The sequence below is a fragment of the Sphaeramia orbicularis genome, chromosome 20 (genome assembly GCF_902148855.1).
Source record: "Sphaeramia orbicularis chromosome 20, fSphaOr1.1, whole genome shotgun sequence".
Lineage (NCBI taxonomy): Eukaryota > Metazoa > Chordata > Actinopteri > Kurtiformes > Apogonidae > Sphaeramia > Sphaeramia orbicularis.
In genome coordinates, this window is record NC_043976.1 from 20,558,831 (window position 1) to 20,578,183 (window position 19,353).

Sequence of the window (19,353 nt, forward strand, 5' to 3'; positions counted from 1 at the left end):
AACAGCAGGACTAAGACAAATGCACCTTCACAACAACAACAGCAGCAGAAGCACCTTATTCTGTTTTTACAATCTTAATCACTCATGAGAACAGCTGGGCTATGCATGAGTTCTGGTGCAATAATGTGAAAAGTATTGTGTGTAGTGTAAATAATATGTGCATGGTTGAAATATCTGACCATAGAATTTTATAGTTTTTTGTGGTTTTACTGTTTTTTTAAAGGATATATTTATAAAATTTAGATTTTTCAAAAACAAAACAGCTCAGCACCACAGTCAAAACAAAAATAGAGATTTACAGCCAGCATAGAGACAGATTCCATTCACATTCAAATCTATATAATATAATATAATATAATATAATAAATGTCAGTTTAAGAGCAGACGAAAGCCCGAGACAGAATTGAGGACACATTTCCTTCAGTATAGTCCAAGAAATGTTTCCAAATGCGGTTGAATATGTCAATCTTAGAATGTGCCAAGCATGTTAAAAAGTCAAGTGGAATGTGCTCCAGGCTTCATTGGCCTATTAGAAGTCCAATGTAGTAATTTACTTTGTAGTATACTCTATAGTAATATATTTACTGTTTTTTTGTGGGACAACGGGTGGAAGCTAGCCTTTGGGTAAAATCTGGAGTGTTTACATTCATGGGAAAACATGTTCATTAATGCTTTACTGTCCTGCTCAAATAAATAAATTAAATATTGAAATTGAAATTTTGTCATATCCATTTCACTGGTCCTTGAAAATGCTGTTAATTAGTCAGTAGTTCATAGAAGTACAGTCTCAAGTGTCGTGCCTTAAGAGACCTTAAGCAGCTGGCACGTCCAATACTTTGATACCCAGGGTCATTCGATATGAGCCTACAGTACTACACAGGGGAGGTCAGCGCAGCCACAAGCTTAACATTCAAGTACTACATGACAAATTTCACTCCTGGATTTGCATTCCTGCTCATTATAGCTGTAATCAACAGCTTCAGTTCTAGTGACACAGATGCAGATCAAGGCTATGACACCCTTATGTATCTCATTTAGCCATAGAGAATGAGGCTAGTGAACCGAAGAGGCCCCCAACACTGGCCTCTGCCTGCACCTGCAGTCCCAACTGATGGCTGGAAAACTAGACAGAAAGAAGGAAAGGGAGTTTAAGTTTGAGCAGGAAAATGTGGTTTAAGAACAAATAGCGTCACATTTTGGGCAATGCAATCAGAGAGGTAATAAAAAATAAGCGGTCATGGTAAAAGCAAATTTTTTTTGTTAGATATCCAACACGATGAACCTCAGAAGTTCTTTTGGGAAAAAGAGAGCGAATGGGGGTTTCCGAGACCCCCTGACCCCCTGCAGGTCATTCAGTCATTCATAAGATGAGGCCATTTTATAGACCTCCCTCCACTCCGCTTTTGTTGCTGTTGTGTCCATCAGCGGAAGTGAAAATGCTAAATGGAGATTAAGGGTGGTCATGCAAAATGGACGGTGTGTGTTGTCTTTCTTAAACGTATCATTTCTCCTCAAGCCTCTGCTGGATAACACTGTAGATATTTCCCTCACAGAATCTCCGAGCGTGATAACCTTTTCTGTCTGCGTGGATTTATGATGTTTACAGATGTGCTCAGCTCTTGAAAAAACAGCCCTTCTCCCCCAGTGGGGCAGCCATCTTTTAATCCAGTAAAGAGCACGGGGATTTGGTCGCCCCTGGCCTGCCTGAAGGCCCTTTGGAAACCTCTCGGCCGTGAGAATGGGGGCTGGGGTTGGAGGTGTGGGTTGGGATGTGTGTAGCCATGCAGGAGGGGCTGGGGACAGTCTTTGTGAATTTAGTTAATCTAATTTGAGCTCTTTCCCCCGAAGGCCCTTCACTCCCTTACCGCTGCCCCTGTTACAAACATCAGTCCAAGCTGGAGAAAGTTTCACATCTCTGGTGGAAAATGGCTTCATTTAATTTAATACAATATCCTTACATGGAAATGTGCACCCACCAACAACTGACAGTAACCCCCCGATATGTGTGTGTTAAAATCAGTGTTGTGCAAGTTACTTCCAAACTGTAATACATTACAGATTATTTGTTACTGTTATTTAAAAGTCATTTTTTGCCTTACAATATTCCTGTCTCAGAATTGTAATGTGTTACATGACTCTTGTATTACTTTGGAGTTACATACAGAGTCTCGTCATAAATGATGCGTCGTCAGTAGAATTCTAACTAGTCAGAAACGTTATTACCTTGTCATTGCTAATCACAGGGATCATACTAACTAGCTTCTTGAAAGCAGGATTAGTAATGGGCATACGTCCATGTCGCCAGTGTATTGTCTTCAGTCATCTACACCCACTGGCTGACGAAAAACAGGAAATAGAACTTTCCGGCTGCATTTTTGATTCCTTAGGGTCTCACAGTCTTGCTGTTTGTTGTTTTTTTTTTTTTTCATTTGAGCAATTGTGGGCAAAAAGTGTGTTGTAACGCAAGCGTGATTGAACATGTACTGAGTAAAATATTACTGACAATTGATTAGTAATGCCTTAAGTAATCTGTTATTGTAATGCATTACTTTTCTAACATCTTACTCTCAACACTGGTTATAATCTGTACAGTGCATTAAACTTTTCTGGACTGACCATGCTGATTATTATCCTAAAGATATAACAGGATGTATAAGAGTTCCATATTAAGGCCTCAGTCAAAACTTGGAAACAACCTCTAGATTTCTGGATTTATTTATTTTTTTGCAAAACAATCATTGATTAAGAGTTAACAGGAAAGGGGCTGTAATACACATGAGGCAAAAAGTAATGAATTCATCAAAGGGCCACCCTAAACAAAGACTAAGTTGTTGATGTTGCTTACAGAATGTAAATGAACCCCTCGGAGGCCGTTTCACACCTCTGATTAACTCATTGTGATGCTGTCGGATATCAAATGGGTATTAACTCATTAGAGTTTGCCTTTGAAGTTGCTCTTGAATATCATCAGGGTCTCGTAATCCTTTTTTAATGGATCAGTGAGTAGGACAGTGGTTCAACAAAATGATTAATGTGACAGCCTTTCTCACCTAATGTTCCCTGTGTTTTGCATGAATGGGCTGAAAATGGGGGAATTTATTTTGGAAATTAACCAGTAAAGGTGTTAACACTGAAAGGCTGATAGTAAGTGGGAAATGTTATCAGTGGGCTGCCATCTAGCTGTAAACTCATACCCCTTCTTATCTTAACATCTTTTCCTTTTCTTTTTTTTCTGCCTATTTTTTCCTTTTCCTTAGCTTTGTAATTTTAGTGTCTTCCCCTCTGCCCTCCTTTTTTAACTTAAGGCAATAGGTGGTGAAGGGCAGGAATGCAGCCGTGGGACTGTAAGGATTTATCACACTTAGGTGTGAGGGTTGATGCCTGTGCTTCTGTGCCTGCAGATGTAACAGTTTAGTGCCAACAGCATTCTCACCATGGAGCCAATACAGAATTTTATTGCTTTTTTAAGTTTGATTCTTAGGACCACATACTCTGTAGCTGCAAAGGAAGGAAAGGAAGGAAGGAAAGGAAGGAAGGAGGGGGTCAGACACAGAGTTTAAAGTTTATATATGCATGTGTGTGGGGTGCAATAACATGCAAAAATATAAAGAGAAATAAGAGTTTATCCCCATCTTCTTGACAAAGTGTATGTGCACTTTCCTCTTGAACATGCTCTCTCTCTTTTTCTCTCCCCTCCCTTTCCTTCTCTTTCCACTCCTCTCACTCTCTGTTCCTTCCTCCTACTCTGCCTCTCAGGTTACGATGACTGGGGGTTTTCTTGCTTCCATCTCGTAGTGTCTGTGTGTATGTGTGACTGCATGTGTATGTGTGTGTGTGTGTGTGTGTCTCCCTGTGTCCTTGTCCCTGCCTCCTGGCAGCGCGGAGCCACCCAGCAGCCGGTCTGTGATTGGGCAGGGGAGTGGGGTTCTTGACACAGTGCGGTGCTGACTGCTCCGGGACGTGTTTCAACAGATGGTCGAGGTTAGAGAGTGTCATCACATCGGAGAGAGGATTAGAGGAGAGAGGTTGTCTTCCAGGAGCTGTGTGGTCCCCCCCTTACTCTCCAACCCCAAATCCAGGCACCGACGCGCAAACCTCTCTATGCGCAAAAGGGAGACCCGGTCAAGAAACGCGAGGAGAAAAACTCTCAGAGGAATCCTCGCCTTGCCTCTCACTCGGCCAGCACTCTGCTCTCCTGCCTACCAGGTACTTTACAACTTTGTCATTCTTCTTTTTCTTTTTTGTCCTATTTATCCTCTCCTTTTTACGCACTGCCGGTACTTTGTGGTGCATTTGTGGTGCAGCTTGCACACAGGAGTGGGAGTCTGGAAGTGAGGATTTGCGGTGCTGTTTCTGCAGTGAATCTGTACAGCAGGGCTCTGTGTGTGCAGGACTTCATAGTTTTCCCCCTGAATGACAGGAATTCCCTTCGTCGCAAATTCCTCCGTCTCAAGGGATTAGAAGGCAGCACATTCCATTAATGTCATTTTTTCCCAATTCATAAGCACCCATCTGTTAATTTCCAGTTTTTTTTTTCTTTGAATGCAAGTGAAATATAACTACTGTGAATTCACCTTTTAAAAAGCTCACTAATTCACTATTATTATTTATATTTGAATCAATTTTGTCTAATTTTCTTATTCAATCTGCAAGAAAACAATCCATCATCTGTAAAGTTTTATTTATTTTTGCCAGTTCCCCTAATGGGAAATTAAAACACAATTTTTTACAGTGCCTAAACTCAATGTGGCATTTAACATTCCATCACTTCAGCCCAGATAAGTTTATTCATAAATCTAATTCAGAGTGCACTTCTGGCAGATCATGTCAGCATACTCTAAATGGATGAGCTGCTGAAGAGCGCTTTCCGGACAAACTGTCAGAGCTGAGCAGAGAGGCAGAGACTTTGGGAATGCACACCTCACTTCAGCTATTTAACTCAACTCAAGTGAGAAGGGAAACTTGCCAGTGGAGTGGGAATATGATGTATAGTATTTTTACCTTGCTCCGGGCACTGTGTATATGTGTGTGTGTGTGTGTGTGTGAGGTGTTTGCAAATGGAGATTGTGCAGCTGTGAAAGGCTGTGTGGACAGCAGCCGGGCTGAGAGGAGAAGGAGGTTGTATGGGTGAAAGCTGCTGTTGTGTGAATTTGTGTTTACCTTGGTAAACCAGCCGTAGCTACACTTCCTGCTTGTTACTCGAAGTATTTAACACAACCACCAATAGATTGTGATGACTGCTGCTTTAAGGCTGGTGGAGATGTTCATGTAAAAAATTGGCTCCATAAGTCGATCAGGCCTGGGGGACACACTTTCAGGCCTGTGTCGCAGTATTTGACGAGTACATTTTCCTTTTTGGTGTTTTTTGTTTTCAGCAGATCCACTTGAATGTTGTCTATATTTATTTACTTTCAGAGATGACATTAGGGATGTATCTGACTTGTATTTTATACTGAGTAACTGTTTTCAGTCAATAGTCCATAAAAATTGCAAAATCTGTCTGCTGACCTAGTTTTTCTAATTGGCAAAATTATGTTGTGGTCCTTTTCAAAGCTGATTGCTTGTACAAAGACAATTACCATAAAATCAATCAATCAAAAGCTAACTGGTTTACATTTCAGTGCATTGGCAGTGCTTCTGCATAACTGAATGCCGACGCTGTAGTAAGATGGAGAACCTTCAAACTCCAAACTTAAGTATTGACAAGTCTGAACCGTAAATCCTCTGTTCACTTGAAATTTGCCCCGCGGCGTTGAGATTCAATTTCTGATTACCCAGAGCATAGCAAAGTAACTCTGGGATGTTTTAAATGCAGCGCACACTGCCAGCTCACAAGAGAAGGGAGATCCTTTAAACTGTTTAGCTTCAGTGTGCTACAAACAAGAGCATGAGCAGCTGCTGCAAATAATTAGGTTCTGGGGGGTAGACGCTTGCCAAGACAAACGTTGTTCCAGTAGCAGCTCTGCCATCATCTGAATCTACTGTGCTTGTGTATTTGTGTGCGCAAGAAAGCAATAAGTGTAGGAATTCATTTTTCTGATAAGTGTAGTCACTGACTGTGCGTAAAGGAAGAAGAAGAGGTAGTGTCTGTGCTTTTCATTATTTGTACAAGTGTGTGTCCTTTAAATGCCAGCCAAAGTGGATCAGAGACTTCCCAGACATCTTGCATGACTTCATACATCTCAACTGATGAAAAAAAGTCTTGGACATTCATGGCAAACCATTGTAACAACTGCACAAAGCACTACACATGTACTCCCTGATGAGCTCTGGTGTTTCAGGACATTATTGTGGGTTTTTTTTTTTGTTTTTTTTTACACACCTTTTTATTTTTTTATCATTAACTCCACATCTCATATCCTAATCAGCTCCATAATTTTGACCTGAGTCAGACAGTTATCATGCTTCTGTTTACTTTCTCAACAAGTCGGTACAAAGAAGTCTCGTTTATGATTTATGATTTCTATCATTATAAGCTTCTCTTTTGGATGCGGTCTTGTTCGTGCCGTTAAGTACTCCTTGTGAGAAAACAAGTATCACTATAAAAGGAGTTGAGACTATTGAAATTGTGAAAAACTGCATCTCGGCTCTGGTGAATTATGCATGAACACATTATAATAAAATTGCATACGATTATTTGAAGTCTCTGACAGTTTAATGCATTATTTTGGTATTATCAACATCTTTCCTTTGTGGAATGTTGGTTCATGCATTTTGATTTCTGAAAAATGCAAAATATGATGGAGCATAACTATGGTTTGTGTGTGTTCTCGTGTGTGTGAGCATGTTAAGAAAAGATTTCCTAAACCACCCTCTCCTCCGGCACTTGTTTATCTCTTCAGCTTAATGACAGTGTTCCTTATACTAGCCTGATTGCATAGTAGCGTTAGAGTAGATTGTACAGTCCTATCACTGCAAATGACCAGTATTTGAACAGTGAGCATTTGGCATGCTTTCATTTATGTGGGTTCTAGAAGAAAGGCTATCTTTAGATGAGTCAGCCACTTTCTCAGTCGCTTTGTTGTCCTCACTGATCAAACACCAGCCCTTTTTAAACAGAGATTCCGCTATATTGCTCTTAAGAAGACCCCCTCATTATTCCGGCTTTGCCTGTTTTCAGTGAACCAAACAAAGCCGGTATAATACTGCCCCGATGTGTTTTAGATCGCAGGCCGCTGTTCCAGAATCAGAGGCATGACACAGCAGCGTCTATTGTGATGTTTGATATATGCATCCGAAGTATGAACATACCGATTTTACTCTCAAAACGATAATGGAGATTTTATTCTCTGCTTGGACGGTAAGTATTTCCTACACCTCCTTTTTGTCCCAATTCAGACATTTCCAGCAGTAGCCACAGTCCCTGTGGACCGACTTTTCTATCCCCTGCTGGTGGGTTGCACATATAACCTCAAAATGTCAAACTCCTCACCTGAAAATGCTGGTTCTTCCATTTACACAGATGTTTATTCATCTCCATGACTAAATGACAACAGTGTCTCCTGTTCTATTTTTTGCACATCTTTATACAGAGTGCTGAAGTGGAATAAAGGTGTGACATTCCTGCTGTGAACATTGTAAAACTGTCAATAGGACTGAAGTCTTTGGCATTCCAGTTCAAATGCAGTCCTTAAAAAAAGATGTGTTCTCTCTTGAACACACAGCATCTCTAGGGAAACTTATCTAGATGTACATAGACATAGACACACAATGCATAGTTCTATTTTGGGGTATTTGGAGCTCACAATAGCACCCCCAAGTGTTTGCTCAGCCTTTCATTTTAGGGGTAAATGCCTCCTTCTGACTCGCACATAAGAGAGAACAGCAAACCGGACACAGCGTTTTACTCAGTGTGTCTGGTATTTTCCTATTGTCTTTGTCTCAGACTTGGCCTTGATGACTAGTTGGAAAGAAAATATGTATTTTGTAAAGAAGAGATATGATTTACAGAGTTTTCAGTAGATGGTTTTACTTAGTGAAAGCCGGGAATGACCCCTGACCAGGCTGTTGTATTTAAGGCCTGCGACTGAACGGAGGGACAGAACATGACGGATTGCTGTTAGCAGCTAAAAGTGAGCATTACAGAATAAAGCGTAAGTGAGAGAAAGAGGATTTTAATGCCTTTCTTGTGATGTCCGGAGCAGCTTTTGTTCAAATGTCACTGCAAATAGATGCAGCATGGGCTTAAGAGCGAGAAAGGGAAAGCTGGGTCAAGAGAGACACAGAGGGGGAAGTGGAAGAGGGATGGAAGCCGCCATGAGAGGAAGAAGAGAAAGAGGGATGAGTAAAAGGGAGGTGTGAATGTGATGAAGAGTGGAAGAAAAGGAGTTTGAAGGGTACCGAAGATCCATGATCGCATCCTGAGCAGAGGCCACATCTTGAGCACACGTCTTGTGCTGTGACACACACGTGCACCGTCTGAAACACATGGACACGACTTTAATCTTCTTGTGACACAAGCATGTACAAAGAGAAACATAGAAAAACGTGTACACACACTCTCCACAAGCTTACCCCCCTCCGCTCTCCACCGCCTAGAGGGCTGCACTGTCCCTGCTTTGTCATCTCTCTTGTCCAATAATCCCCTCCCCAGGGAGAAGCAATCTGTTTTAGATTTGAAAGAGAAAGGGCCCTGCCTGTATCACGTACAATTAAGCAGCCGTCAGAATGCGTCGGCGTAAGTTTGGAGGGAGAAGTGCTGCCACTGGGGGGTTGTCCCTTTCATCCACCGCCTTTCCAGAATGGAGATAATGGGGTGGGAGGGTTGGAGGGATGGGAATGGGTAGGGGGGGCAGAGGGAATGAATACGTTTCCTCACCCCTCCATCCCGCTCCACAGCTCAACTAATAGAAGCCAGCATGCGTTTGTTTCAGCTCTTCTGCTCCTTTTCTTTCCTTCTCCCCTGGAGCGGGCAAACACATTCAGCCTCTGCCAGCGCTCCCCTCCTCAGCCCATGTACGTCTATGTGTGTGCATGCACAAGTGGTTGTATGTGTGGACTTGGCCATGTGCTGCTGGCCGCCTCTGGTCCTGTTTGCCCTTACTTGAACGGCTTGACATTGCCATGTGGGTGCAGAACGGCAGGATGAACAGTGGTATTAAGGGTTGAGCAACTTTGTTTATCCTGACAGGGTCCAGCTTTGCACGACACACAATATCTTCACTTTGTTTGCCTTGAATTGCCCCCCGAGCAACTTCAGCTGAGTTTGGCAGAAATTTCACCCGTCTCTTGAACATGTAGGGATGATGAATTGACTGCATTCCTTCAACTCCGGCTTAAATGTAAAGGAGTGAAAGCATTTCAAGCTTCCTATTTTATGCTTGTAAGATAATTAGTCTTTCACTGGCTATCATATTCTGTTCATTTTATAATGCACTGAGATTTGGATTTTTTTTTTTCTTTAACCAGGCAGGATAAAGTTAATTAAATTACAAATGACGTTGTTGCATGCTTTGGAAAGCCACACACTGTGCCAGAGGCAATGGAAAGGAGAGCTCCCCTGTGTACAAATTACAGGTTACGTGTCTGTCTGTGTTCAAGTCTGACTGACTTGTACTCGGTCTGTTTCTGTGAATGACACACTGAGTATATGATATCCAAATACACACACACATGCGCCCACAGGCATGGACAGAGGGGAGTGCTGAGCAGGCACAGGTGCAATCGGACAAATAGAGTTTTTATGAGTGGTATCGTGTTGGTGTGTCACAGTCATGGAGAAGTTTATAGCATCCAGGGTCACGCAGGCTGGTTCTCATGATCTATGTTTGTCTACGGTTTCCAGAGAATATGCCTACACATGCTCCACATTTTAGGGGTGTTTAGTTTCAAGCGCCAGCAGCAGGACTATACTTAACAGGGGTTTGCTGACTGAGTCGATACCACCTCACCCTGAGGAAATTTTTTATTTTAATGATTGCCCCTTGGAATGAAGTTGGCTTGTACTCAGATAATTAGAGGAATTTCATTTAAATGTTGAATGCTCACTCACATTTAACACACTCCTTTGAGCAATTGCTGTCTCCGTGCACTATTTCTGTGACATTAAACATGTTCTGGTCACTTGGCAGTGACAAGTGACTAGAAGGACATGTTGGTATTTACTTGGCCCTGTCTTTGCTGCCTGCATGCCAGTGTGACAGCATTATTGCAACAGTAAATCATAGTTTTAGCAAGGTTTGTCTTGTAGATAGTTTTGGTTTATCAGCTCAGTCTCTGGACAGTTATTGGAATCTTTTAATCAGTAATTATGTATATTGTTAGTCTGATGTAATTTGGCCTTTTCACAGACAAAACAACCAGTTATCTTGTTGCTGCTTGCTTCTTTGAGGTGCAATAAGTCTTAACTGATTTAGCCTCCTGTCACACTCATTATCAGCTAGAAATAATTAGAAACATTCTCCCTAAAGCCTTCCTACTTTCCATGCTTAAACCCAGCAACAAAGTATTCTTTCCTTGTCAGTGCTGATGTTATACAAGAAATGGGATTCTAGTCACACTTCTCAAGTCAGTAGTCATTGACCTTTCGGGACTGTTGAACTTGGTAAGCTGCCGAGGTTGAACATTTAAAAAACTCCTGTTCGGTCTCACCCACGCTCTCTCTTTCTCTCTTTTGGTGCCACCATGCTGCTGATTTCATGGAAAAGAAGTCAATCTCTTTATTCTTGACAATTACCTCAGTGGAAACCCATTGAAGCAATTTGCCATAGCTCTCTTTTGTGGTAAAAGGAATAATTTATCTGGGGTATATTTGACGTGTCAAAAAGACAAGAAAGCCACCCGTGAGTGAGCAGTATGTTCTGCTCTCTCTCTCTCTCTCTGACTTTCTCTGGAGTTGTTACAGTTTGATAGAGTGTTTCTGATGGGAGTGTGGGTTTTGACAAGAAAGTGGCTAGAGGAATATAAATGCGCTGTATTTTATTCATCTGAGGTCGTCTATCGCTAATGGTTTCCATTCATGGCTTAGAATAGATTTAACAAGAAAGTGCTTGCTGTAGGCTCATATCATATAACTATGGCCGTTTATCCCCTGATTGTGATTCCATGTTTTCATATCACAGTAAATCAGAGGAGTGGTTTCCCCCAGCGTTCACATCCCCTCTCTCCCCTTTTCGCTTTTTTCCCCCTTTCTCTTTTTTTCTTACCCTGTTGATGGTCAATATGCTTTTCCACTTGTAAAAACTGAACCTAACTTGAAAAGCAAACCTCTTGGAAGGTCATGACTAGTCGATAAAATATATAAGGATCTAACATTTTAGTTATAGTTCATATGATATGTAATGAAAGAAAAGAACATTTATGACAAATAAAAATCAATATTTTAAGTGGTGGTTTGCGAAAAGTTCTCTCTCAGCCTGTGCATTCTTTCCTATATTGCACTGGGCGTAATGATAATATCAGTCATTGAGTGACACTTAGCCCCATTTGTCAGTGTTGCCATCATGAGGCTCTCATTTAGATTTATAGGGCTCATTTAAAGGTGTTCATTCAGGATATAAACACTTACATACACACCACCTTCAGCTCAAGACCACATGTAGGCACATACTCAGACACAAATAAATACAGGCACTTTTCCCCATTTCTGAAGTGACCTTGTGTGTTACAATCATTTCCCACACAGGGGGCTCAAAACTCCTCATGGTTTCCAACAGACCACCTGGTGGCCTGCAATCATTTCCACTTTGAAGTCCTTGCAACCAGGATTCATTTAATTATACACTAAGATGCATCCGTAATATTGATGGGGTGGCCTGGCTGCCTTGGCACTACAAAGGGTCTCATACCAGGTCTGAGAGAGGTTTAACTAATAGCCAGTCCAGGTTCACATTTCACTCAATTAAGGCCATTCTTCTTCATTAAAGTGGCCTGCATGCACCCCAAACATAACCACATAACAGTGGATGGGAATCATTTCAGACTATAACATCTGAAGTTTTATAGTCGTAACATGCACCATTAGACGATTGAGAATTCGCTTGTCAAAGTGAAGACTTAGGTAGCCATAAACATGTATGAACAAAGAGCCAGTGATTTCTCTTCACTGTGCCTTGTGCTAGGTTTTCTCACTGGAATTTTGTCCTATATCCTACACCAATTTGGGTGTTTTGGTCAAACAAATCAGTGGAGTTAAGAGTCTGAAAACACCAAGGTTTGAGCCTTTTCCCAGTGCGTACCCACAGCCAAGTGAGTGCAGTGGGACAGAGCCCTCCTTCAGTGGGCTCCATGTGGCTGACGGGCAGGTCTAGGTGGGTACAATATTCTGCCCTTGGCCTGCCGGGCACAGCGGCCCCTGACACAGGCCCTCCTCAGTGTAAAAGGCCCTCGTCAGTCTTCATGGCAACAGACCAGCCAAATTCCCTTGGATTACAGAAATATTTGGACAAACCTCAATATTAATCTAAGGCTTCGCCATAATCGTTTTTTCCCCTCTGAATTGGAGAGGGAGCAATCAGACTGCACTAAAAAAGGACACTGGTCTGAGGAATAAATTTAGATCCAACTTTGATTCTTTACCTTTCCTTTCTAAACCAGAATCTGAATACTTTATTAATCCCAGGGGAAAGTATTGTGTTACAGAAGCTCTGTGCAAGTATAATAAAATCATAAAAATGTATAATAAAAGAGTTGTTAATTCAAGTCAACAGCTGCTTCTTTTATCTGTACCTGTGTGTATGTAGAGATCTTTGCCGTTTTTGCCCGTCATGCAGCCTATAGTCACAGAACAGCCAGTAGAATTCAAACTATGCCATTCCCCTCTCTTCAGCATTGTTCCTCTGTAACTTGGCCGCCTTAGAGATGGACTGGACAAATAGAGAGGGAGTGAAAGAGCAGGGGAGAATGGACAGGAATAAGAGGGGATTTGATGTGCTTTGAAATGGCCATTGTCCTTAACAGCAAAGCCCTTTATGAATGACTGATTTACTTTAGTGGGGCATTGCATCTGGTTTGGGTTTGACTTGCATCTTGTTTTTGGGAATGTGAACCCCCTCACCTCCAAACTCTCATGTTAACTTGAACAAGATCCAAAGTCCAAGAGCAGGCACACATCAGTGGACATTAACTTTGTTTTACGGCATTTATGGATTCATGGCCATCAGTCAGTGTGCATTTACGCACAACTTCCCCTCCATGTCTTCTCGGTACGTCTGCTGTTTTTCAGTGACGGCTGATAAATGTAAGAACTGCCACTCCTTACTGAACAGAACTTAAGCCAGATGCAACCTGTTAGCCAGTGCTGAAATGAATATGCAGGCCAATCAGAACCTGGCTTTTATAAGACTTTTGTTACCTTCATACCTCCTCCTCAAAGCCCCCTCCTCTCAATTTTTTCTTCCCTCTGAGTTTCCCCTCTTAACCCCTGTGTGTGGGTAGCCTCAGGTTGCTGAGGTTAGGTTAAACAAGCCACCATCAAAGCCATATTACCACTCGGGTCAGAGGAGGGTCAGGGTGCAGCAGGGTGTGTGGTTTGAGGCCCTAACTGGAGGGCACAACTGCCAGCCAGCCAAACAGTGCTGCCCTGCATGGTTACACAAGCTGCAGCCCTATTATGCTCAGCTTTACTCTGCGCACAAAGCACAGCTGTCTGTGGAACCATACCGAATCACTGAGCAATGCTGCATGTGCCAAAGGAGAGTAAGTGAAAGAGCTGTTTTCTGCAATTAAAGTAGGAAAAAACCTTTACTATCATGAAAGCAAAGATTAGTAGGGTGGTGAGATGTGCTAAAAGTCACTGGTGTTGATGGCCATTAATCTGAAAATTGCACATCTTTTATATATCTGCCAGCTGTGAGTCTGAAAACTCCATAGTAGCCTTTTTGTTTCAGTCCTTTGAACCACTGGGCATTTAACGTTCCTCCCATCCATCCCCAATATTCTGCCCCCAGCTTAACCACGATGGGTACAGTAAAAGGCTCATTTAAAGGGTCATTAGTGCTAATCCTCCAAAACAATGAGGAAGAAGAAACACTGTGCTCCCCAGTTCCTCACTCCAGCTATGAATAAAGACCTCTTGTGTGTTCTGCAGATGTATAGCAGAAGTCTGACATATGACATATAAAAATGACTCATTTGTGAAATGACATGAACCTTTCATGTCATGGAGTGTTCTCATGATGGTGTCTATGAGTATTTTCACTCACATTTTGGACAATGGTAGTATCAGAGGAGGGATTTGGAAGCAAACTGTAAAATAACCCTTGTATTGTTTCTTGTCTTTACAGCTGCTTCTTAGTTTTGAACACTTTCAGCAATGTTTAGAGCTGCATATGCTGGCTGTTATGGCAGTTATCTTTAAGTGTACCTCAAGGCTAAGAGTGCTGGGTAATACTTTGTCAAGTATGTTTACAAAGCATAAACACTTGGGATTCTGTTACTAGCAATAAGCAACAAAAATCAATCAATACTTTTGCATTAGTGAAGAATAACAACTTGTATGTCATGGGGTTACTTACAGTGTTAAATACACAGATAAGTGTCACCTGACTCTGCTGCTCTCCTCAGCTGAGCAACCTCTGCTCAGCTGAGCTTTATGGCATCTTTAGCTCATTGTTTATGTTTTCCAGCCCCCAATTTTACAGTTGTAGTTCACATTCGCTTCTGTCATCAACAGTCTTCCAGCTGCAAAGACAGTTTTCAAACAACTGGTAAACAGAGTGGAAAATGCCACATATTTCCCCTCACTCAAAACACTTCCACACGCTCACACATTCTCACTGAAGCACACTCAAGATTGTTTTTGAGTTGCACAAAAAAAAGAGTTTGCCATATCCTCAGGGGAAATGTATTTAAGTTTTCCAACATTTAAACAGGAAACGAGTGATATGATAGGTAGCCAGCCCGCTAAAGTCTGTTGACCTCTGCCCTACAGTCAGCGGTCAGAACACACTGGTATTATTATTTAGCAGATCATCTCCTCTGGTGCCTTTCTGTCCCATGTGTCACATCAGGGTGCTGAGGATACTAAATTAATAAGTCACAGTCATGATTTCATTCAGGAGTGACTTTGCGAAGGACACTGGGTCAGGTTCAGTTTGTAGAGATCCTACTGCGCAGAAATGAACTTCAGATGACCTAGGACAGAAAGTGGATCAGGTGATATTGAGTTAGGATGAGAGGTAACCCAAAGGACAAGGAGAGGCCTGCTCTCATTTGCGGCAGCAGCTGCCTGCCTAACTTTAATCTACATCCCGTTGGTCATTATGTGTGCCACTTTATTAGCCCTGCCATCTCAGTCATTCCAGACAGTGTAGCTATTGATACCACTATACCTAACCACATCAGCACCACAAGGTTTGTATCTGATTCCACAATGAACCTTCTTGTCTGTTTTCTCACTTCTTTTCTTTGCATGAAGAGACTATTGCTGGGAACCATTGGCATGTAAAATTGAATTTGCACTGGGCGCTAACATTACACTAGCTGGCTGATCGGCTCACAGTGGATTTCAGGTCTTCCACAGCTTGAAGCAGAATTAGAGACTTGAGTTTACATTTGCGCCGCATCTAGTATTGTTTCTGGGAAGCTTTCCCATGTATGTAGGAGGACTTGGACCCTCACAGCAGGAGAATGTGTTTTTGTGGGTGGAAGACTTTGTGTGCGAGTGTCTTATGAGTTTCTGCATGTCACCATATGTTTGTACAGTAGTTTGTGTTGTGTGTAATTCAATGTGAGGTTCTGTGCACTCTGCCACCCTGCGCTGGAGGGGTGTTTGTCCAAACGCCGCCAATGTTTGCATAGGACTGTCTCGATGACTGGCTGGCTGGCCCTGACACTGTTTGTCTAGAACACATAACAGGCCAAAGGATTCTTAAAGCTTTGTCTGACACTCTCCTTATCAATGTGTCTGTCTGAGCAAAGAAAAACATATGCATTATTACAAAACACTGCATTAATTACACAAATAATTTGCATATTACCCCTTAAAAATGTTAATATGTTTATCCTGAGAGGCCTCTATTACGTGTGCTGCATCATAAATGAGGCTTTTTTTTTTCAATTAGACTTTTTACCATTCACCAACTGGGGCTGGTCCTTTGTGGAAATGAGGTTAAGGGCGGAGCCACCCAGTGGGGTTTGATTAGGCTCAGGTGTCATAGACCTGCGTGGGTTTTCAGGCCATTAACTCTGAATAGAGAGCAGTATGGTGCCACTCAGTTGGATTGCTGTCCATAAGGCATTTTTTCCAGGCAGTGATGGAGTACTCATTATTACAGCGTCATGCTTCATCATATACCTAGAAGCCATTCTATAAGATATTGTTGCTACACAATATGAAATGTATGTCTTCATCTCATATAACTAATAACAGAGCTGTATTTGGAATTCTATTGAACCAACACAACTTCTTGATGACAGTGAGGTGACCGAATCGCACAATTATCACTTAATCCCCTTATTGCAGTTCTTCCTAGTTGTACTCCCTGTTCATATATCTATTCATTTCCACTATTCTAACATCATTTTGCACCATTTGAGATATGAATCACACTCTTTTAATGATATTTCTTTGCTTCTGTGCTTAAATTCTGTTGGTGTAATTTCTTTGTTAATTTCAGTAATAAGCTTTGTATATTTAACTTATACACAAAAAATCTGTTTTGTGTAATTTTTCTTTTATAAAGCTTGATTTTATTTTGTTTTTCATTGCCAATTAATGGCTTATATGATATTAGAAAAAAAAAACAAACCAAAAGAGATATACATCATCAATTACATGTATTTGTATGACTAATAACTGCCAGCTGAAATGCTTTTTATCATGGCAGCCCTATTTGGGGCTTGAGCACAAATGTAAAATTCATTGCGGTCTTTGTTATATCGGAAGGACTTATGACCGACCATAACCGCATAAGTGAGCAAGAGGCTTCAAAGTGCTATGATGACTCAGTGGTAATCTGTGATTGGCGACAGTGGCACTGGGGTTAATGTAGCGGAACCCTCTCTCCGCCCCCCATGCCCCCTAACCCCCTCCCCCCCAGTGTGGTCCCATCCTCCCTACCAGCCCTCCGTCACGCTTGACTCACCAGGGGTTGACTTTTGAGTGACAGGTGGAAGGTGGCTTGTGATTGGCTCACACTGGTGAGTGGCTGTGGGTGTTTGAGCGCGGGCAGCCAATGGTGTGTCCTCAGCACAGTTAGCTGAACAACAGCTCTTCAGTAGAGATGGAGACTTCCCTTGCGCGAGTGTGTGTTATCTGACACAGAAGAAGAGAGTGAAAGAACGCCAGAAAAGTAAAGTGTAATACAGAGGAGACCAGGCACAATGAGACTCGTGGGACTGTCTGTGGTAAGACCTGAGTTTATAGATTTTAAGTGCTCCTGTGTTGCTTAAAATGTTTTCAGAAGTTCTTGTGATTTAGTTGTTTGTTTTTCTTCTACTTGAGGGGAGGAGAGGTGATTTGGGAGCTTGTCAGAGAAGAGTATTGATGGAGTTAGATATCTTGGAACTGTTGGTTAAGTTTTCTTTGAAGCATCAAGGGATAAATCTCAGAGGAATCTTTTTTGGCTCCTGTTTTTTATGGATAAACTGTTGTGTTTGGGTTTGATTTGTGATCTGATCTGTTTAGTATGCTTAAGTGTTCCTAAAGGGAATCTGCAATTGTCATCGGCATTCTCTGTAAGAATTTAATGTCATACTTCTGGTCTTTTGCTTTGAAACTCCCTGTTTTGTTTCTTGTTTTTAACTTTCCCTCAGTGCCTTGGTGTAATTTCTGTGTGTTTTCTCCTTCTGACAAAGTCAACCACGGCTACGAGAGCAACGCGGGTGTGAGTGAGTGGCCTGGCTGGACCTCATCTCCCTCCCTCCATCTCTCCAGTAATCCTCCCATCTACCCATCCTGTCTGCTGTCTCGGGCACCATGCTGATGCAGTGGCTGGCCTGGTTGGCCCTGCTGTCTCTGGACTGGGCTCCAGGCAGCTTTGCCTTCACCACCACCAGGGCTCAGGGGCTGAGGGGTCGCATCCAGAGAGACCGCAGAAACATCCGGCCCAACATCATCCTCATTATGACTGACGACCAGGATGTTGAGTTGGGTAAGGCTGGCACATTTCCTGGTCTTCCTGGAATTCTGGGCTCTATTTACTTTTCATTTGGGCTCTGTTTCTTCCTTCCTTTAAAAAATAAATCTCTCTTTACACTGTTTCTTGCATTAGATTTTGTGATTCTCTCCCCTCATTTGTGTCTTTGTGGATATTTGAATCAGTAGTTATGTGGTCTTTCTCCACACATGAAATATTAAATAGAGGCCATAAGCCAGAGCAGACTGGCCATCTGGCCTGTTAACTTATTGAATTCTAATTAGTTTGCTGCTCACAGGATGCACTCACAAAAGATTAAATAATCGATTCAGATTGGCTTCTATTTATTTGCAAAAATGAACTAAACATAATTCCATTTTAAATCAATCTTATCTCATTTTCAGACCAACATATGCCACATACTGATAAAATCCATTTTTCTAGCATTATTAATTTCACGTAAACCAAATTAAGTGATCGTTGAATTTCCTTCTTTGTTCTTCAGGGTCTTTACAGGTGATGAATAAAACCCGTAAACTCATGGAAGATGGAGGCACTAGTTTCACCAATGCCTTTGTCACCACACCTATGTGCTGCCCTTCACGATCGTCCATGTTGACGGGCAAGTACGTCCACAACCATAACACCTACACCAACAATGAGAACTGTTCCTCCCCTTCCTGGCAAGCTCAGCATGAGCCACGTTCCTTTGCTGTCTACCTCAACAACACTGGTTACAGAACAGGTAGGTGAACAAACACGTGCACACACAGATACTGTTATTATGATAAGATGACGATAAGCATGAGAGGCCTTTTGTATATTCAAGTATAATAAAGTTCAGGTGATGGTTTCTCGGTATTATATACAGACAAATGTCAAATGTGAAATGTCAGAATTGTCAAAAAATCTCATTTTTGGAGGTTTGGGGTTAAGACACTGTCTGTCAAATGTAGCATAAACGTCTTCCTGGCACCTCTCTATACACTTGTATTGCACATTCTACTGTAAGCTCGACTCCACTTCCCTGCCTGCCTGTCTGTCTGTCTGCTGTGAGAAATGCAAACATGGTGAGTGTGCCAGGTCGCCGTCATGTCTCATCAGACAGTGTCTTTGTGAGTGATGGGCAGGCGTTGGACTGGGCAGCTCAGTGGGGTCCTGTGGGCTGCAGCATGGCCTGCGGTTTTCGAGTTGATGCGTTAGCCTGCAATTAGCCTTCTCTGGGACAGGCTGGCTCCTTGCCCAGCCTATCTGAGAATGCTGTGCAGTGAAGGCTCGGAAAACAGAGCAAAGCAAAAAAAAAAAAAGCAAAAAAAAAAAAAACACACATAGATAA

At 42.1% G+C, this 19,353-nt stretch overlaps 1 protein-coding gene across 4 annotated transcripts in view; it reads left to right on the forward strand.

The window, feature by feature from the left end:
* Positions 1-3,872: 3,872 nt before the first annotated feature.
* sulf1 (sulfatase 1) overlaps positions 3,873-19,353 on the forward strand; it is a 37,623-nt gene continuing 22,142 nt past the window's right edge. For 2 of the 4 annotated variants that reach the window (XM_030123076.1, XM_030123077.1), the window contains exons 1-3: positions 3,873-4,206; positions 17,737-18,032; positions 18,523-18,762. In XM_030123076.1, coding sequence (XP_029978936.1) covers positions 17,858-18,032; positions 18,523-18,762 — 415 coding nt within the window. In that variant the 5' untranslated portion in view covers positions 3,873-4,206; positions 17,737-17,857. The remainder of the gene's footprint in view (positions 4,207-17,736; positions 18,033-18,522; positions 18,763-19,353) is intronic. The other 2 variants (XM_030123078.1, XM_030123079.1) reach the window with 2 other exon arrangements.